Here is a 21,558-nt window from a genome sequence, read left to right on the forward strand (position 1 = left end):
AGAAGCAAATTCCCCACTGAGTGGGGAGACCGGCAGGTGGGGAGGGGAGTGTCATCCCACGACCTGAGCCAAAATCAAGAGTTGGACGCTCAACCGACTGAGCCACCCAGGTGCCGCCTCAATTTTTTTTTTTAAAGCAACTCTTTGTGGGCGCCTGGGTGTCTCAGTTGGTTAAGCGTCTGCCTTTGGCTCAGGTCATGATTCCCACATTGGGCTTTCAGTGGGGAGCCTGTTTCTCCCTCCCCCTCTGCCTGCTGCTCCCCCGCTTGTGCTCTCAATCTCTGTCAAATAAATAAATATTTTAAAAAAAGCAGCTCTTTGTTGCATTAGGATGTGCTATAACCTCAAGATTCCAAACAATATTAAATGTTTCCCAAACTATACCACAACACAAAGTGGTAAGTCCTACTACACCAGCAGGATGCTTTTTAGTGACTGGCACTATAAAGCTAACTTTAAGAAAGGAAAAAATACCAAGTGTGAATAACAAATGTTATCAAATTACTGCAAGTGAAGATTAGCAGTGAGGAGTGAGGAGGGTGACCCTCTATTCCGTTCTGATAAGATTGATAAGATTCCGTGTCTCAAAATACTGCATAATTTGCAGGAAGCTGGACTTCCATACCCGCATAAGATGGTAAAGCAAACTTGAAAAACTGGCTTTAGTGTGAATATCCAGTGTTAAAGCTCTTTCCTAGAATGAATGAAACATTAAGGACATGTAGACTGAGTTTTCTCTGAACAGAATGGAGTTGTTTGTTTGTTCTGAATGGAGTTTTTGAAGGCTTTCTTCTCTGCAAAGGTTGTGTGTAGCCGTTTTCCTATAAACGTTCTCATTTAATTCAGAGCTAAACAGGAATTTCAAAGCACAGCTCAAGGGGAAACCAGTCGGCTTCTGTTGTGGCAACATCAGAGTTCTGTTTTGTTGTTGAATCTATAGTTGCTTCCTCAGTGACTATTTCAAATGATTCTGTACTTTGATTTGCTCTGAGCCGGAAGTTAAATCAGGTTCTCCTTTCTTCTTAGAAACATCACCAAGGTTTCTGTTTGTCGGTTGTTTAGAATTTTACAACATGGTGACATAACCACAGAAATCCCTGCAAGCCCATTTTAATCCTGAATATTTGCAATGCTTTATGAACACCCATACTGACATGACCCATGACTCTCCTTGTAGTTGTTTTATCAAATGGGAAAAATTTCTCCCATCCCATCGTTCAATATCATGAGCATGTGTGAAGTGAAGTAGGAATTACTTCAGGTTTATGACTCCAGGACATTATTAATGCTTGATAATGACCATGAAATATATCTGACCATTTTTGAAGTCTTATACTTTTCGACAGTAATAAAAATGGGGATTTGACTTCTGGGTGGTGACTTCTGGATAATGGGTCTAAAATGCCGAGCAGGTACTACTGCCAATGGGCTGGATCTATTAGTGAGAGGAGCCATGGAAAGAAGCGATTTGTAATTTTTGTTTAGGAGTCTGCTGCAAGTCGTAGGGTTCAAATCAGGAAGTCTTTTACAGTGTAGAGATTCAGAAGAAAGCCATAACTGGGTTGTTATTATGATGCAGAGACAGTGTTGTGTTTCCGTAAGTGCCTGATCAAAATATCTCTGTAGTCCGCACTTCTCCTTCCTAAATATTTTGAATCTTTTCTAATTCTGTAAGGAAGCTGTCCAGAGACTCCTGTGAGAGTTTGCCAACTTTTGGTGAAAGATTTCCCATCATTAGAAAGGTAAAGGTTGAGTCAAATAGCAAAGCATTATCTTTGTGTATCCTGTAGACAGACCCAAACTGCTTACACAGGCTGTGTCAGGTGGATCTAGTATCAGTATCAGAGCTGACAAAGCTTCTTGTTCAGGACTCCTACTTTGCCATGCCATGATAAGAATATTTTTTGTGGGTGTAAACTACTTTTAAATTTGTTTACAGAGGGTACATTCCACCATGATAATGAAGCTGATCCAGATTTATTACTTGTCTCTTATGCGCAAAGCCCAATCAGCAATACATGGAAACAACATTCTTAACCAATGATAACTATTATCTCAAGGACATTTGCAAGCTAAGCAACATTTTATGCTTATCTATTGAAAGAAATATAGTTTCAAAGTAATCACCTAGTCATCTTGCACTCAATTCATCACAGAACCTTCAAGAGAATGAAATTGTCATTAGAGGGCAAGTCATAGGGTTCAAATCAGGAAGTCTTTTACAGTGTAGAGACTTCTAGGCGGGGAACCTGCTTCTCCCTCTGCCTCTCTCTTTCTCTCTGACTCTCATGAATAAATAAGTAAAACATTAAAAAAAAAAAGAAAGAAATTGTCATTAGAGATTGTTATGTTCAAATAAATAAATCTTTTATTATATAAACGATCTACCACATTATAATCTAGTGATTCAGAGAGTTGAGGACCTGAATCAATGATCTTAACTATAGTATATTTCTCAGGCAAAATGCATATCTTTATGTCATTTTTGTGATCTGACCAGTTTATACTCCCTACCAGGTCTCTGTGGGATTTTCTGCTGGCTTTATTGGTACAAGATGTGATCATTCCTCCAAGTTTCAAAAAGAAAAAATTTGATGATCTATACTAATTCATACTATCAATATACTACTGTCTTTTAATGCCAAGAAACAGACAGTCAGCTCTAGTAAAATTGGACAGATTGAAGCAGAACTCTTCTCATTTTTTAAAATGTCTTCTGTAATCTCAGCATGAGGCAAAAATGGTATTATCCTCAGGCCCACAATATCCAGTAAGTGGTAAAGGTACAGCATGGAACAGTCTAGAGTATAATAGCTTCTCAAAGTATTTGCATTCATCTTTCTTGACATGTTTATGTTATAGTTCTCTGTCATAACTGATGGTGGATATGTAGAGGACAACCGACTTTGCATATTTTCTCTGTGAATTTTATTTATTTTTATTATTTTTTTAAAAAGATTTTATTTATTTATTTGACAGAGAGACACAGCAAGAGAGGGAACGCAAGCAGGGGGAGGTGGAGAGGGAGAAGCAGGCTTCCCACTGAGCAGGGAGCCCGATGCGGGGCTCGATCCCAGGACCTTGGGATCATGACCTGAGCCAAAGGCAGACGCTTAACGACTGAGCCACCCAGGTGCCCCTTCTCCATGAATTTTAAAGACCGTGTCACGTATCGGCTAGCAGCTTGCTCTGTGGGTGATGTGCCTTATGTGGAGCTCTATGTTTATGGTGTGAGGGCCCTGGGACAGTTGGGGGGAACCCACTAGAGGCCTGGTGCCTTACACTTTGGAATTCCCCATGATGAGGGCTCCAGACAGCTCAGCACGGCAGACAACAGAGAACAGTGTCAGGAATGCATCAAAAGACCCAGTTTCTTCATTAAATTATATTTTAAGGGAGAAAAGAAGAGCTTTTAAGATCTTTTTTTTATAAATAACTTTCTAGGCCCTAACCGACTTTCCTATGTGGACCATTCCTGAAATTTCAATGGGAAGATTGGAGAATGCTTTCATTTTGTTTCTCTCCATTTCAAAATGTTTGCCTTTATGGCTGTTTTATTTCTAGCTTTTCCATATCCATTCCAGAGTGATCCCTACTACCTTACGCCATTATTCTGTCCACTTCTGTTTTTTCCAGGATCTTGTTTCTGCAATCTGTTTCCCTTATCTTCAGTCTTTCTTCTACTGTGTGTGTGTGTGTGTGTGTGTGTGTGTAAATGGAAAGGAACCCTCAAGACTTTCCTACCCCTTGTACAGTGGCTTTTTCCCTCCCTTTCTCTGCCACACTTTCCAAACAATTGGCTATCCTCTGACTTCTCAGCCTCTGGCACAACTCTTACATATTTGATGAATGAATAAAAGAATGATCTCACATTCATCTCATTCGCTTTATGCCAGCCACACACAGCCTTCTTCCTGTTCTCTGAACATGCCAAACTCATTCCCATAGGGCCTGTGGGCTGCTTGTTTCCTTATCCCGGAACACTTCCTCAGATCTTCCTGGCCAGCTCCTCTCATCATCCCTACATATATACACACACATACACACAGAAACATAGACACGCAGAGATACACAGAGGCACACATGCTTCTCGGAGATCACCAGTGATCTCTTTTTCAAATTAAGTGCATTTTTTAAAAAAGATTTTATTTATTTATTTGACAGAGAGAGACACAGCGAGAGAGGGAACACAAGCAGGGGGAGTGGGAGAGGGAGAAGCAGGCTTCCCACTGAGCAGGGAGCCCGATGAGGGGCTGGATCCCAGGACTGCAGGGCTGGATCTCAAGACCCTGGGATCATGACCTGAGCCGAAATCAAGAGTCAGACGCTTAACTGACTGAGTCATTCAGGTGCCCCTCAAGTAAAGTTTTTATTGGGGTATAACATACATATAAAACAGTACACAAACAATAAGTGTACAGCAGGATAGACTTTCAAAAACTGAACACCCCTATGTAATGAGCACACACCTCAAGAAACATTATTAATATTATATGTCAGTGATACCTCAGTAAAGCTAGAAAAAATAAAATTAAAATTAAAAAAAACATTAACACCCTCCTATCACTGTTCACCTAAAGAATAACCACTATCTTAAAAATCATGTAAATGGAATTATACATTATGTACTATTATGTGTCTTTCTCTCAACATTATGTTTGTGAGATTCATCCAAGTTACATGAAGCTATAGTTGTTTAATTCTTATTGCTGTATAGTTCTCCATCATATGAATATATCCACCTTATCCATTCTACTGTTCTTTTTTTTTTTTAAGATTTTATTTATTTATTCATGAGAGAGAGAGGGAGAGAGAGAGAGAGAGACAGAGAAGCAGAGGGAGAAGCAGGCTCCCAAGGAGCAGGGAGCCCAATGCGGGACTCGATCCCAGGACCCTGGGACCATGACCTGAGCCGAAGGCAGACGCTTAACCATCTGAGCCACCCAGGCGCCCTCCATTCTACTGTTGATGGGCATTTATGTTGTTTCCAGTTTTTGTCCATTACAATAGTACTGCTGAACTAGGGCATAACCTTTTCCACTATAGCCTTACTGCGGTGCAAGTTAAATACCATAAAATTCACTATTGGTAAATGTACAGTTTAATTAATTCTTAGTAAGTTTATACAATTGTGCAATAATTACTATAATTCATCACCCCCAAAAGTTCTGTTGTGTCTATTTGTAGTCATTTCCTTCTCTCACCTCCAGTCCTAGATAACCACTGATCTTTCTGTCTCTACAGTTTTGAATTTTCTAAAAAAGTTTTTTTTTTTAGATTTTGTTTTTAAGTTATCTCCACACCCAATATGGGGCTTGAACTTAACAACCCTGAGATCAAGATTCACGTGTTTTACCAACTGAGCCAGCCAGGCACCCCAATTTTCTAAAATTTTCAATATAAATAGAATGTAGTCTTTGGTGTCTAGTTTCCTTTACTTAACATAATTTTTTTTAAACTTTTTAAAAAAATTAAGCTCCATGCCTAGCATGGAGCCAATAGAACTTGAACTCATCACCCTGAGATCAAGACCTGAGCTGAGATCAAGAGTCGGACACCCAACCGAATGAGCCACCCAGGTGCCCCCATAATGGTTTTTTTTTTTTAGATTTATTTATTTATTTATTTTTAGAGAGTGGGGAGGGGCAGAGGAAGAGGGAGAGAAAGTCTTAAGCAGACTCTGAGCTGAGCACAGAGCCTGACGCAGCGCTTGATCTCACAACTCTGAGATCAGACCTGAGCCAAAACCAAGAGTTGTATACTTAACTGACTGCACCACCCAGGCTCCCCAACATAATGTATTTTTAGGTTCATTCATGTTGATATGTGTATCAGTAGCTTGTTCCTTTTTTATTGCTGAGTAGTATTCCATCACAGTGATAATGAATGTTGTGTTTGTCCTCTCAAATGTTGATAGACATTTGGACTGTTTACAGTTTTGGGCTATTATGAATAATGCTGTTACACACATTCATGTACAAGTCTTTTTGTGGACATATGCTTTCATTTTTCTTGGGCAAATACCTAAGAGAAGGATGGCTAGATGAGATGGTAGGTGTATATTTAACATTTTAAGAAACTCAAAAATTTCCAAAATGGCTGTACCATACATAGTATAGTCTCACCAATAATGCATGGGGAATCCAGTTTGTTTCCTACAAAGTTCACCATTTTTAGCTGACAAAGCCATAGCTCTCTGCCAAATTATTTACCATATTTTATAGATAAAGAAACTGAGGCCCAGAGAGACCAAGAATTTGACTTATGTCACATAGCTACTAAGTATCACAGCTGGGATTCTAGCTTTAGTTTTTGTTATGAGGTCAATACTCATTCCATTTACATGAATTCACATGTATACTCATATTCCCAAGAGATTTTCACCCCTGCAGAAATAGATTATTCAGTGTTTTGGGTTCCCAACAGAAAAGCTGTATTTAGGAAGAGATTTTCTTGATCTTTTATAAATTCATTCATTTTAGAATAAGCTTGGACACTTCCCTAATATCATTTACAAAAATTAACTCAAAATGGATCAAAGACCTAGATGTAAGGGCTAGTACTAGAAAATTCAAAAAAAAAAAACACAAGGAAAAAGCTTCACAACAGTAGATATGGCAATGATTTCTTGGATAAGATATCAAAGGCACAGACACAAAAGAAAACAGACAAATTGGAGCTCAAGAAAATTAAAAACTTTTGTGTATCAAAGGACTCAATCAACAGAACAAAAGGCAACCTACAAAATGGGAGAAAATATTTGCAAATCACATTATCTGATAAGGGATTAATATCCAGAATAGAGAACTCTTAAAACTCCATAACAAAAGTAACAACCCAATTCGAATTGGGCAAAGGGCTTGAATAGACATTTCTCCAGACAAGACATACAGACGGCCAATAAGCACATGAAAAGATGCTCAACATCACTAATCATTAAGGAAATGCAAATCAAAACCACAATTAGATACCACCTCATACCCATTAGGAGAGTTATGATTAAAAAAATGGAAAATAAATGTTGGCAAGAATGTGGAAAAATTGGAACCCTTGTGCATTGTTGGGGGGGAACGTAGAATGCAGCTACTGTGGAAGACAATATGATGATTCCTCAAAAAATAAAAAATAGAATGACCATATGGTCTAGCAGTTATACTTTTGGGTGTATACCCAAAAGAATGGAAAACAGGGTCTTGAGGTATTGTACATGCATGTTCATAGCAGCATTATTCACAATCAAAAGGTAGAAGCAACCTAAGTGTCCATGGACAGGAATGGATAAACCAAACATGGTATATACATATAATGAAATGTTATTCAGCCTTTAAAAGAAGGAAATTCTGGCACATGCTACAACAAGGATGAAACTTGAGGACATTATGCTGAGTGAAATAAGCCAGTCACAAAAAGATAAATATGATATGACTGTGTGAAGTACCTGGAGTAGTCAGATTTATAGAGAAAGAAAGTAGGATGATGGTTGCAGGGAGCTAGGGGGAGGGGGAAATGGGAAGTTATTGTTTTATAGGAATAGAGTTTCAGTTTTGCAAGATGAAAAAGAGTTTTGGGGATGGATGGTTGCACAGCAGTATGAATATACTTAATACCACTGAACTGGGGGCGCCTGAGTGGCTCAGTCGTTAAGCATCTGCCTTCGGCTCAGGTCATGATCCCAGGGTCCTGGGATCGAGCCCCGCATCAGGCTCCCTGCTCTGTGGGAAGCCTGCTTCTCCCACTCCCACTCCCCCTGCTTGTGTTCCCTCTTTCGCTGTGTCTCTCTCTCTGTCAAATAAATAAAAATCTTTAAAAAAAACCCACCAAACTGTACATTTAAAAATGGTTAAGATGATAATTTTTTATTATGTTCAATTAGGAAATGGTAAATTTTATATTATATATATTTTAAAATTAATTAAAAATTCATTTATTAACCCATTCATTTTGCAGTGTCCTAGGCACTCTGCTAAGGATGAGAGATGCAATTGTAAACATGACCCCATGCATGCCTGCAAAGAATTTACAGGCTCATGGGACTGCCAGGCAGGTAAACATGGTGTACACAGAGCTGTGGGATTCTGTCAGAGGGGCATCTAAGTTTCCCATGTGTGTCAGACCCAGCATATGTCTAAGAGAGAACAGAAGGGGGCAAAGCAATAAATGGTACAAGATCTGTGCTTATGGTTCATAATCAGAAAGCTTTCTCCTAGGCAGAGCTAGAAATGGTGAATCTGCTAATACCCAAGAAATTTGGTTCAAGGGCCAGAAAATAATTTGCTAGGAATATTACTGAGAATATTTCTATGTTGTTTAAAACATGTGAGGCTCATCCTTCTCTTTTCTTACTACTATGTCCAAATTGAATCTTTCCAAGGACTATTGATATTCGTTCACTCAACTATGCTATTCGTTCACTCAACTCCCACTTTTACTACCCTTGCCTGGGTTTCAACAACAGCCTCATCTTCCTACGACCAGAGGCCATTCCACTAATTCATTCTTTACAGTGTGGCTAGTCATGCCCTACTTAAAACACTTCAGTGGTGGGGTGGCGGGGCGCCTGGGTGGCTCAGTTGGTGAAGTGTCTTTGTTTGGCTTGGGTCATGATCTTGGGGTTCTGGGATCAAGCACCATGTCGGGCTCTCTGCTCAGCGGGGAGTCTGCTTCTTCCTCTGTCCCCCCCCACCCCCACTCATGCTCCCTCTCTCAAATAAAGAAATCAAATCTTAAAAAAAAGACAAAACACTTCAGTGGCTCCACATTACCCTTAGAATACTCCAGACTCCTTAATGTGGTGTCTTAGTCAGCTCAGGCTGCCATAGCAAAGTACCATACACTGGTGGCTTAAACAAATGGGATTTATTTCTCATTGTTCTGGAGGCTGGGAAGTCCAAGATCAAGGTGCTTGCCACTCTGGTTTCCTGGTGAGGTTCCTCTTTCTGACTTGTGGAAGCCTTCTCACTGTGCCTTCACATGGTGGAGAGAGAAAGAGCACTCTGGCCTCTCTTACTCTTCTTATAAGGACGCTAATCCCATCACGGGGTTCCCACCCTTATGCCCTCATCTAATACATATGAATTTTGGGGGTACACACTCAGTTCCTAATATGTAGCTTCTACAGCCTTTCAGGGTCCCTGTTTTCCTCTTCATCCCCATCTCTCTCATTGCTTCCCTTAAGGTTTGCAACCCATTCATACTGACAACTGGCAAAACTTGGATGCCTCTTGTTCTTGCCTTGTTTCTGAGCCTTAGCACAAGCCATTTCCTCTCCTTAGAATGAATTTTACCCACCCTCTTTTTGCTTAGATAACTCCTATTTGTCCTTTAGGTGTCTTCCTTCAAGAAGCTTCCTGGCCCCTAAACCAGGTCAGGTGTCCCTAATCTGTGTCCTTGCTCTTAGGTGCCTTATGCAGATCTGTAGTGTGGCTTTTATCACTCTGTATGGCTTATTTGTCTTTCCTGCCCCCCCGCCACCCTCCACCTCAATGAGCTCCTTGAAGGCAGGATGGGCCTTGTTCGTCTCAGCACCTAGTACAATGTGTGGCTTATACTGTATGTACAATGAATGTTTTCCTTTGTATAGCACTCAGCAGTTTTCAAAGTGTCCTGACAGAAATTAACTCATCTATAGCGATATATTTCCTTAACATTCATTCCTTCTGAATAAAATATTCCTTTAAAAAATATTACCTTTACTCACAAGATTTATGTAAAGTCAGTTATCCCTTATGTCTCTAATGTGACTGAGTTGGGGCCAAAACTATTGTCATTTTTGCTTGATACACTAGAAGAGTTTGAGAAAAAGCAGATTTCCTCTTTCTTTTTTTTGAGAGTGAGTGAGTGTGCGTGTGCAGGAAGGGAGAGGGGCAGAGGGGGAGGGAGAGAGAGAATCTTAAGCAGACTCCTTGCTGAGCAAGGAGCCTGACACGGGGCTTGGTCTCACAACTCTGAGATCATAATCTGAGCTGAAATCAAGAGTCGGACTCTTAACTGACTGAACCATGCAGGCACCCCAAAGCAGATTTCCTCTTAATGACTTGATGGAGTAGGTGTCTGTGGGTGTGCTATGGGGGGATGGGTACACAGAGCTAAGAAGCCAGCTTCCCTGTGTGGCCTCAGCTGGTGATCTGACCATTTTGCAAGATCTCATCCCTGACTTCCTTGTGGCAGAAACTGGGGGCCAGAACTAGGAAGGGCTTGCATGCTGTGGCTTAGAGGAAGCTGTTTCAGTTCTTAGAATCACTGAACTTTAGAGCTTTAGGTCATTTGGTTCAACTTCTGCCTTTAAAAATTGGGGAAAGAGATCTAATATTTTGCCCAGGAAACTGTAGAAGACCTCCCACCAATCTTGTTTTCCTTTCTTCAAAAGCCTGGACTCAGAGGTCACTAAGGTGCTGCTCCCAATCAAAATAGTTCTTAGTAGAATTGATCCTCTCTCTCTTTTGGTATCATCATCCGAAGAGTTTGCTCTGGATAGAGGATGTGTTGATATTGCTATGGAGAGGGCGCCTGGGTGGCTCAATTGGTTAAGCGGCCGACTCTTGATTTCGGCTCAGGTCATGATCTCAGGGTCCTGGGATGGAGCCCTGCATCAGCCTCCTTGCTCAGCAGGGGGTCTGCTTGAGGATTCTCTCTGTCCCTCTGCCCTTCCTCCTCCCACGGCTCGTGCTCTCTTTCTCTTCCTAAAATAAATAAATAAATCTTTAAAAAATATATTGCTATGTAGAAATTCATAGAAGACATAGTTCCTGGCCCTAGGAATTTACAAACTGAGACTGGGAGTTTAAGAATGATTTGCAAATGCCAGTCAAGTCAAAAGAAAAAGTTTTAAATATGGGTTTTATTTGAAAGTCAAAGCAGACATTAAATAAAAATAATCTTTATTTTTTTGTTTTTATTTGGACTTTCCAGTTTGTGTATGTTGATAATCTCAAATTGTAATTTAAATTTAGGAAAATGCTGAGAGTGAGTGGACATTTGCTTTTTCCTCAGGGATGCAGGGAGGTTAGAGTGGGGAGGGAGGGATTACGTTGCTGGGCACTTCTGCGAAGTGGGGGGTTGTTATTTCCACTTCTCTGCTAGGACACCGAGGTACTAGGATTCCTGGTGATTAGGTTTTTGCTAAGGTGAGGGGAGGGGACATTTGACCCCAGTTCTGTTATTAGCATCACATAAGCTGCTAAGAAGCAGAAGAAGACTGACATTCTGGGTCCTCATTATCAGCCTGAAAGAGCTTCAGTGAAGTTCAAAAGGAGGTCGTCTGGTTCAAGCCCACCTTTTACATACAGATGGAGAAGTCAAAGCCCTAAAAGGCAGAGCAACCGGCCTGGGCTGAAGGCAGTGGGAACATGTGGGGCCAAAGGCCCAGCCCTGGCTAACAGGAAACCTGGTGAGAAAGGGACATTCTGTCCAAGAAAGACAAGGCAAAAAAAAAAAAAAAAAAATAGCTGTTCTCATTCCCACACCCTTTATTGAATTATACTAATTTTCCAAAAACCTCTGAGTCCTGCTACTTTAGGCTGTCAGCCTGACATCTACCTCTTTTTCCCCAAGCCCAGCACCCCTCAGGAGCCTCACAGTCCCGCTGGAAAGCAAGGGCTGCATGGGAGTGGGGCTTCTGTGAGTGCTCACCATTCTCTGTCACCCCTGGCGCCCCAGCCCCTGGCTCCTTTGGTCTAAGCTCTAGACAACCTTTCAACCTTTCAAAAACTTCCCTGGCACTTCCTCACTGTCCTGAGAAAATCTTTCCCAAGGCCTTGTCCTTATATTTACACTTGTAAATATCAGAGCTTTTGCTTTTAGAAAGTGCTTTCGTGTCCACCTTGTCACTTATCCTCATACAATCACTGGTGAGGGAGGAGGGAAACGATTATTACTCCCATCTTACAGGAGAGAAGATGGAGTCCGCCCTCTTGATTCTCCAGTGTAATCAGGGAACAGTTACGAATCTCAGCCTCATGCTGGCCCAGCAGTGTTCCTTTGGCACAGGTTCCAGGTTTTCTTTCTCTCTGTCTTTTTTTGGTCTCATATTCTCTAGAATCCCAATGGCTTCTAAATGGCAGGCACATTACATATATGGCTGATGATCCACGGTTAACCAAAGGCTGTAGTCACAGCTATGTTGCTTTGGCAGCATCCCTCCAAACTCCTTTGCTGCTTTCCAAGTGTCATGTGCCACTGCTGTCCCATGCTTGCAGTCTTCCCTGTTTTCAATTCGTCATTTAATCAGATTTTTTTTTTTAGAGCACAGAGGTTTGCAAGCTTTTGTTTTATCCAAATGGATGTTTTGGTTTATTTTCTCTTGCCTAAATGTTAGGCATCCAACATATGGGTCCCCCAAATTAATATAATTTAATTTCCATCTTGTCAGTGCAAAACAGATGTGTTCTTAAGACAAAGCACCGAAGACCAGAATCCTTCTTCTGCTTCTATTTCTTGACTCAGTAGCAAGTAAACAGTTCTGTAAACATGTGTGGGTTTGTGTGTGCCTGGACCCACTGGTTCTTGTTCTAGTTAAGTACCAGGTGGGCTTGCTTTATTCAGAATGGAGATTCCCGTAGCATCTGGACTTTCATGAAGGCCCGTTTCAGCTGCTCATAGGTCACGAACATCACCACATTCCAGGTTCCCAAACGCAAAAAGGATGGTGTAAATCTGATGAGAGAAAAAAACCAAACATCAGGTGGAGTGGACTAAGAATCCCAAATAGATCTCCGGTGCTCCCCCCATTCACAGTGTTAGTGCCAAAGGACCTAGGCTTCTATTAGTTACAAGCAGTCTCTGAGATCTGTTGAGCCTTTTCCTTCTCTGCTTAAGGAATTTAGGCAGAAGCTGGAGTCAGGAAAGGAAAGAAAACACATTTTGAGACAGGTTCTGTGTTAGGCAGTTAATTCCCACAATTCTATAAGGCAGCTATGATGGTTGCCAGGTTTCTTTTTTAGAAACTCCAGGGGCACCTGGGTGGCTCAGTCAGTTAAGCATTTGACTCTTGGTTTTGGCTCAGGTCTTGATCTCAGGGTCATCGGATGGAGCCCTGAGTCAGGCTCTGCGCTCAGTGGGGAGTCTGCTTGAGATTTACTCTCTTTCTCTCTCTTTCTCTGCCCCTACCCGCCCCCCGCCCCCACTTGCATGCGTGCTCTCTCTCAAATAAATAAGTAAATCTTAAAAAAAAAAAAAAGGAACTGAAGCCCACGGTAGTTAAGGAGCTCAGCTAAAACTACCTGACTCCACCCTGCAGCTGGGTATTCCTGGAATCATTTACATGCTGAGGGGCCATCCCTGAGGAGGCCCTGCCAGGGCATCTAGAAGCTGGTATACCAAGGGGTCAAGACTGGGTGACACCAACTTTAGCTAATCTCCAGAGAGCCTGCCTGTCCTGTGATAGCGCAGCTGGGAGACAGTCCCCACCTCAGCTTCGCAGACTCAGGGAGGAGCCTGGGACCTGGTGCGGCTCCCTCTTCAGCCTTTCTCTCTCTCTGCTAATCCCCTCCTGATCCTCTCCTCTCCTGCCAGACTTGCTTCCATGCCTTTGCCTGTGCTGCTCCTTCTGCCTGGGAATGTCCCCTACTCTCCTCCTTGCGGGGCTGGTTGCTCTTGGCTCTGTAGGACTCGGCTTCGGCCGAGGCATAGCCTATGTCATAGCCTCATACCAAGGTCTCTCCAGAACCCTCAGCCTAGCCTCCCCACGGAGAATAGCACTGGGGCAATGAATGTGAACTCCAGAGTCAGACCTGGGTTCAGACCCTAGCTCTGTCAGTTTCTAGCTTCATGACTTAGGACAGGTTACTTAATCTTTCTAAGCCTCAGTGTCCTCATCTGTAAAATGAGGACAATAACAGCAGTTACCTCATAGAGCTGTTGTGAAGGAATAAATGAGTTAATGTACAGCATACAGTACAGGGCCCAGTATCCATAAATGCTCCATAAATGTCACCTGTGTCTGCTGCTTTTTGAGGAAAGCACAGGGCCTGGCACACATGAGATGCTCAGTAAATGTTTTCCAAGTGAAAGAATAAACTGAGGACACCTGGGTGGCTCAGATGGTTAAGCGTCTGCCTTCGGCTCAGGTCATGATCCCAGGGTCCTGGGATCGAGTCCCGCATCGGGCTCCCTGCTCAGCGGGAAGCCTGCTTCTCCCTCTGCCTCTCTCTCTCTTATGAATAAATAAACAAAATCTTTGAAAAAAAAAAGAAGAAACTGAGACAGGTGGCTACTGCTGATGATTGTAATGATAGAAGCCCTTACAGGAAAAGAAGTCTGGCAATTGAAATAGTTTTATGATGTCACAGGGTTGAGAACCTGATTGCCTGTTGGGTCCAGTCTAACACTGGGCCCCAGAAAACTACCTGCTGAAAGGCATCAGTAGTGGGAGGTGTGAGGGCCAAGCCAAGAGCTTGACAGTAGGATGGGTGACGACATGTGGGGTGACATCTGATGATCTGGCTCAGAGCCATGGCTCTGACATTTTAAATCTGTGATCTTGGGTAAGTCACTTGACCTTTCTGAGTCTCAGTTTCTTCCTCAGTAAATGTGGAGAATACTGCCCCGTTCAGGGGGTTGTTGAGATAATCTGTGTAAAGTGCTTTGTGTAAGGCCTTGTACTTGGTGACTTAGCGGTCATGGTGATCGTTAATAATCTACATTATTGAGTGCCGGCTTTCGGCTAGGGAGATGAAAGACATATAAGCCACCAGTTCTGGCTTTAAGGAGCTTGTGATGTAGCATGCAGGATAATTTAAACTTACGAATCCTATAACACAAAATAGGAGATGGTAAGTACCATAAAAATGGTATCAAGGAAGTATTGCTGCAGTTTACAGGGAGGAGGAAACATCTGTACCTGAGAATGTTGGGGAGGAGGTGGCATTTGAACTAGTTCTGAAGCACGTGCATGAGGTGGGAAAGGCATTCCATTAAGAGGGAATGGTAAAAGCAGACACGGAGCAAGAAAATGTGACGTGTTGGGCACTGTGGCCGCCATCAGTGGTGATCCACAGTCATGACAGTGGGTTGGAGAAAGGTCTCAGGACTACCAACCACTACCAACCTCCTTCTCCCTTGCCCAATAAGTTTGGGGATAGACAGTACTTTGACCTATGCCTAGACTTCTTTTTCTCAGGTAAGCCTCCCCTGACTCTCCAAATCAGATTTGGTCCACTTTTTTTTTTAATTTCCATAGTTCTTTATATTTGTCCTTTGTGGCATTTACATCTGTGCTTGTTCACCATGTCCCCAGGTAGACCCACGGCAGGCACGTTATACATGGAAGGAAGGAGGGAAGGAAACAAGCCCAGGTTCTCTGGGAGGGGGTGCTGGAGGCAGGAGGGGGAGGCTCACCCCTTATAGAAGGCTGTGGGGCCCTCGTGGGCCACCATCTTCAGCATACAGTCCAGGGGGCTGCGGTATTGCCCTGGGGGCGAGTTCATGTACCGGGTCTTCACCACATCCACTGGGGAGGCCACCACTGTGGCACAGAAGCCAGCTCCAAAGGCAGAGATGAAGTGGCAGGGGAAGTTGTCTGTAGCAGGGAAGGGAGGAACAAGCATGGAGCTGTGAGATGGCAGTGTGCTGGCTTTCTGTTCCATATGTGTCATCATTTGTCCTTCACTAAACTGGGAACTCCTTGAGTGTAGGATAGTGCTTTCTAGAGCTCTCACAGGACTTGCCAAATAGAACAGGGTTATCCCACATTTGGCAGGCTGGGCAGCCCAGCGATCTCATTAGAGGAGAATGAAGTCAGAGAAGGCGACTCTTGCTTCAAGATGCACGGTGGGAAGTGCTGGACTGGGACCCAGGGCTCTGGCCTCCTTATCCAGGGTTCTTTCCCACTCAGCACAATGATGAACTGGGCATTTTTTAAAAGATCTAATTGGCATTCTTAAGTGATTTATGAATTGGGCAGCACCCCATCTAGCAAGTAGAGAGGCACTCCTACTGGGCATGGGCATCTTTACTGGGCACTGCTCCTCTCTCTGCTCCTTCTAACACCCAGTTGCCTCTGAGTGGTGCCCACTCTGTGGAATTCCAGGTTCCCTCCCTGCTGTGGGAGGGCAGCTCCCTGGAGCCCAGGGCCTCACCAGTGAGCAGGTGATAGTCTAGCAGCTTCTCCTTGATGATGTCATAGGTCACCATCTCGGCACAGTTGACGATGGCATTCCTTGTGATGTTGGGCAAAGTTCCTGTGAAGGATGGGGTGGGGGCTGATTAGTGAAAAATAGATGTGGATGCCCTGGTTGCAAGGCCACAGGCCCCAGTTTGGGGGCAGAATGCTCCATTCCAGTGGTCTCAGAGGAGCCTGCCTCAGTTGAGCGGATTCCAGGCTTTCCTCTCTGGGGTTAACTCTTAGATTATCCATGTCCTTCTCAGAGACAGAAAACAGAGAGGCCCTCTTATGTTTGTCTGAGCCACATTTTGGAGAATAATCTGCAATATCTATCAAAATTAAAATATGCCTCTGTGAGATCTGGCTAAAGCCAGGCAAGGAAGCCTTTTTTTGGAGGAGGGAGGCAAGGCTCTTGGAGGAGTGACAGACGGTAGCCCTGGGAGGCCCCAGGACAGCTTCAAGACCCAGCCACTTATATCACAGATGAGGTCAGGGCTTCAGGAGAGCCCAGAGCAAATCAGGTTGTGACCCAGGTGTCCTGTCCTTAACCTTCACTGGGTCACTGTTTCTTCTGCAAGGATTTGTATGGCCCCTGGTCCACATGGAGGAGAGATCCCAGCATTTGTCAAGGTGGCCTCCACTTGGACACACAGGGAACCAGAAACCTTACTCCTGAGGAAGCCTAGTTCTCATCATATCTCCCTACATCCGACAACTCACAGCTGCCCCCTCCACTGGCCTCCGTTTCCTCCCCATGTCCTATAGTCACTCCTGATAGAACTTTGCTGGGGAAGCCCTACCCTTCCATCTCCACACACCTAGAGCCCACTGAGCCTTGAGGCCCAGCTTGCGCGTCACCTTCCCCCTGGAGCCTGCATGGCCTCTCCTGCCTCTGGCCGTATACCTCTGTGTGAACCTCGCACATCCTACCCTGTGGAATGGCTGCTCCTTGACATGTCTCATCTCTCTTTGTCTGTGAGAGCCATGAGGGTATGGAAGGTATCTTCTATTCATTTCTGTCTCCCTCACAGCAGCCTGCGCATGCTGAAGCGTTGACACATTGAACTGAATTTGGGGCAGGTCAGTGTGATAGTTTTGGTTGGGATGTTCTTACAGAATCGCTGGAATATACCATGCTGGGAGTTCCCTCCTTGCTCGGTTCTCTGCCCTAGCTCAAGGGTAAGGCATGCTTTGCCCACGGCCCTCTGAGCCTGGAGTCCAGACCTACCTTTCCATAGGCCCCTGACCCCTTCCTCCCTGGCAATGGTCCTGTAGGCATCCATTGTCCCACTGTATTTCCTGTTGCTCCCGGCCCCAAGGTGTATGCTGGCCTGAAACCGGACTTTCACCACATCCGTGGGCTGGGCGCACGATACCGCCATGACCCCTGTGGTGCAGCCTGCCAAAATCCGGGTAGTGATGCTTGAGTCTGGAGAGAAGGAGAGAAGAGTGGGTCAGTGTTCTGCCACCCAGTACTTCTCTGGGCTGGATGCTGTTCTCTATGGAGCTGCCCTTGCCTGTTGCCTGCCTTTTCTCCTAGGCTCAAGGTCCTGACAGCCGCTCAGTCTCCTCATGAGTGTCTATTACCCGCCTCCTACGCCCCAGCTCTTTCTCCGAGTCTGTACTGCCCTCATGTCTGACCCACTAGCCTAGAGTCTGCCTCTGCCTATCCCCTTGGTGTCTACAGGATACCGGGCACTCACGGTCCGCTCCTTTGGGGGTGTAGAACTGCTTGACAGAGTCGTAGAGGCCAATGCGGATGGAGGCAAAGCTCATCTGGCGCTGCAGGCCGGCGACCAGCCCGTTGTAGGGGCTGCGGGGGCCCTCGGTGCGCACCATGGTCAGGATGGTGCCCAGCACGCCGCGGTACTGGGGTCTCTGGGCTGCCTGGGTTGCCTGGTTTTCCCCCTGGATCTGAGGAACATCCCAGCAGAGGCGTGAGGAGCTGGGAGGAGGGGAGAGGGGGCTGTGTGCAGAAGGAGCTGTCCAGGGCTGGTTCTCGAACAGGAGCAGGATTATAGCCATCACATCCCAGTAAAAACAACTGAGGTTTGTGCATCAGCATATTGCTCATAAGCTGTTATACATGGTGTGGTGCTCAGCCCTCAGAGCAAATGGAGGGCAGATTGTTTTTCCCACAACAAGGGTCAGTGGTTTGCCCAAGGTCACACAGCTACTTACTTTTACTTCACACTCCATGGTTTACAAAGCAGGGTGAGGCCATGAAGGGCCCAAGCAGCTAAGATTTTTTTTTTTTTTTTTGTCTTGGATGATGATGAGGCAGGGTTGTAAGCAGTGGTGTGAGTGGCCTGCTGTGTGAGGAGAGCAGGCTGGCACACACAAGAGGTGCTGGAGTGGAGAACTCAGTCCCTCCTTTGATCTGAACAATGACCCTTGCCAAAAAGCACCTACCTGCAGGCGGACCTTGGCTGTGTCCAGTGGAAAGGTGAGGAGATCAGCAAAACAGGCCGCTGTGCCTGCCCCCAGGAATTTCACAGCTGTGGTGGGAGGTACTTCTGAAGGCTTTAGTCCAACCATGGTCCCAGAAGGTTCTGCCTGGTCCCTCTAGGGCCCAGCAGAGGTCCAAGGAGAGAGGCCGCTTTGCAGTTCTGAGCTTTAGTGCAGGGAGGAGGCTGTAGGAGACAGGCCAGAGGAGGCAGATGGAACTTGGGCCATCCGGACTGTCCCCAGGCTCCTTTCAGCACCGGGAGAAGCTTTAGTAAGAGAAAAGCCTGGGTATTGCTATGCTTAGCTGTGTAGATTTGGCTTATAAGAACAGGTCACTTTCCCAGCCCTTCTCTCTTGTGATCCTCACCCGCCCCCCCTCCTCTCTCCACTGACCAGGTGGATCTTCATCCTTTAGAGGAGGAAACTGAGGCTCAGGCAGGGACTAGACCTCATTCTGACTCCACCCTACAACTCTGTTCTCTTTCTCCTGCATCCGGCTGCTCCCTGGGAAAGACCTGCTCCCTGAAGTGTATGGAGAGCCTACCAAGTCTCTCCACTTCAGGTCCTTCTTTCCCAGATCAGCAATATAAATGTGCCTCATGACTCACCTAAACTGTTAGTTATCTTGGATGAAAGCTTGGTGTTTTTTTTTTTTTTTCCAAGGTTGCCTGAATATACTCTTATTCTACTTAAAACGAAATCCTTCCCAGCCTGTGATTCCTCCCTGTCAGTAGAGATTGTTTATCTGTGACTGGAGGCATTTCCTCTCAACACTGTGGGAGTCCTGGGGCTGATGTTCTGCTTAGAGGAGGGAGGGAGACTGGTCCCATGCTCCTCTGCTGCTCTCCCGCCCCCCATCTCCTAGGGAGATGGGGCTACAGAGCGTCCGCTGCTAATGTTGGCAGTGGCAGCTGCTCTGCCTGGCTCAGCACATGCCCTTTCCCCCTCACACCCCGGAGGGCATCCCTTCTCAGCTGAAGAGATTGGGCTTCTCAGACGAGAGGGGGATCGGCGTTGGGTCAAGAGAACGTGTCCCCTGTCCCCGTGTGCACTTGTAGCTGCACCGGTCCTACTGCTGGCTGAACAGGGGCACATTCACACCCCAAGGTCCTGGTTTAGCCGTGGTTACCTTGGGAAGTTGGCATGCCTGTCATGGGCACACGGGCAGCCCGGTATTCTTTTTTTTTTTTTTTTTTTACCACTTATGACATTTTATTGGCATATGACAATTTACAAGGGTCCCTGTTGCAATATACATCACACTGAGTAAGAATAGTTTAGCCATCTACATTCATTCATATTGGGTAATATTTTTACTCAAATTATAATTTAATTCCCAACACTTGATTTTAACTGTGACAAAAGGGAACAAATAGTAATTCCTTAAAGTTGGATGTAATTGGAAAAACATATTTTGCTATTTTGTATTAGAATTCCTAGGATGTTGAAAAGTATACACACCTAAGGACTGAGTCATGGCCTTCTTAAACAGCTTTCTTAATCCTTTCTAGAAATATCCTTTGGTTCACTTTTATTTTCCTTCTCTAGGCAAAAGGAAGTCTATTAACGTAGGTATCAAAGAGTTATTATTTTCTGGCATTTGTTAACAAAATTCCTTACCAAGAGGAACCATTCAGCTTTATCGTATGTTGTCACGTGTGGAGTTAAATTGTGGCTTAAAAAAACACAACATAGACTTTCAAATCCTTGGCTCTGAAACAGGTAACATCCACAATGGAATCCTAATTGCAGAGTTCTAGCGCCCTTCCTACTAAATTCTGGTATAATCCTTTCCCGAATTTTAATAGAATAAAAGCAACCAAATCAGGTATCTATTTGGATTAAAGCAATGCATTTGCATTTAAAATATAACTTGCTGATAGGACCTAGGGAGCTTTATTCCCACTCCCTATTAAATAATTTATCAGCAAATTCCCATTCTCCTATTGTCTTAAGTGGAAAAACAAAACTGCACATTTACAGTCATGCACAGAGATTCAGTATCTAACCAAATAGTAACTGTTAAAATGAAAGCTAAATTTATTTGTATAAAATAAAATGGTTGTGAAAATTCTCCTGTATTGAAGATTAAATCCATGTTGCTTTAGCATGTAATTAAGTATTATTCTGACTAGAAGAAATTAGCTGTGTCCTGATTAATGCAATAACAAACTTGCTTTAACAGTATTTCCTCTGCTCTGTAACAATTTCAGAAAAGACAAGATAGGAGAAATCATGCAATACTAAAGATCCCAGGGCCATAAACATCACATATACTTTTTTTTCGTATTTTTCCCTCTTACAGTTCTTAGCAAATGCCCCTGGCTGCAATCAAGGTGCTAGGAGCACTGCAAATAATCAAGTGAGGACGAAAGATCCATGTACTTAAGATTTCTGAAAGTTTACACTAAAAGAATAAGCATTACCTCCTTTTAATGCAAACATATACAACTAATTTGGTTGCTGAATTAACAAATGAAATTTGACTACTTTTATATATGCTCATAGAGCAGACAAACTTAACACTGAAATTTACTATTTTGGATTTTCATCTTAAGCGCTATCAGCATAAACATAAAGGTAATTCACATCTGAAAGATTATCTACCTGACGAATAGAACCCTTGGGAAGAAAAAGAAAGCCATTTTTATAAACTGCAACTGAAATAGGGAAAAAAGTAAAACCAAGTTAGACAATGTGGCAACAAACTTCCTGTCAAAACTTTTTATTGAAAAACAAATTACTTAAAATACTACTAATGAACAATGTTTTGTTTGCCTATTTTTCCTTATGGTTAGACTACAAACTAATGTTTCAGCTGTCCAGAAGCTCAAATAAATATGTAAGATATGAAATCAGGTACATCTTTCTAATATATCAAGTTATTCTGCAGCATAATCCTCTTCCATACCAGGACCAAGATTACAGGTTTTGTTCTGTTTTATTTTTTTAAAGTAATACATTTGGTAGGAATGGATTTTTTATTTGTATTATTACAGACCAGTTTCTCT

General features: G+C 43.8%; 1 protein-coding gene and 2 pseudogenes across 3 annotated transcripts; all 3 read right to left on the bottom strand.

The window, feature by feature from the left end:
* Positions 1 to 501: 501 nt before the first annotated feature.
* LOC148162661 (protein FAM91A1 pseudogene) lies at positions 502 to 2,290 on the bottom strand (annotated as a pseudogene).
* Positions 2,291 to 2,328: 38 nt separating this feature from the next.
* Positions 2,329 to 2,850, bottom strand: LOC114218613 (protein FAM91A1 pseudogene; annotated as a pseudogene).
* Positions 2,851 to 12,536: 9,686 nt separating this feature from the next.
* LOC114218734 (putative mitochondrial transporter UCP3) lies at positions 12,537 to 18,652 on the bottom strand. 3 transcript variants are annotated; one of them, XM_028115987.2, is made up of 6 exons: positions 18,512 to 18,652; positions 17,803 to 18,013; positions 17,328 to 17,528; positions 16,074 to 16,175; positions 15,334 to 15,514; positions 12,537 to 12,651 (listed from the first exon to the last, which is right to left on the bottom strand). In XM_028115987.2, exons 1-6 carry the CDS (start codon positions 18,635 to 18,637, stop codon positions 12,537 to 12,539), a joined length of 936 nt encoding a protein of 311 aa, XP_027971788.1. In that variant the 5' UTR covers positions 18,638 to 18,652. The 3 variants fall into 3 exon arrangements, with proteins under 3 accessions (XP_027971788.1, XP_087873590.1, XP_087873589.1); XM_088017464.1 differs by lacking the exon at positions 17,328 to 17,528 and having other exon boundaries at positions 18,512 to 18,637; XM_088017463.1 differs by lacking the exon at positions 16,074 to 16,175 and having other exon boundaries at positions 18,512 to 18,637.
* Between the last annotated feature and the right edge of the window lie 2,906 nt (positions 18,653 to 21,558).

This window comes from Eumetopias jubatus, unplaced genomic scaffold (assembly GCF_037043125.1).
Source record: "Eumetopias jubatus isolate StellerSeaLion01/CBP00866 unplaced genomic scaffold, mEumJub1_p1.0 scaffold_13, whole genome shotgun sequence".
NCBI lineage: Eukaryota > Metazoa > Chordata > Mammalia > Carnivora > Otariidae > Eumetopias > Eumetopias jubatus.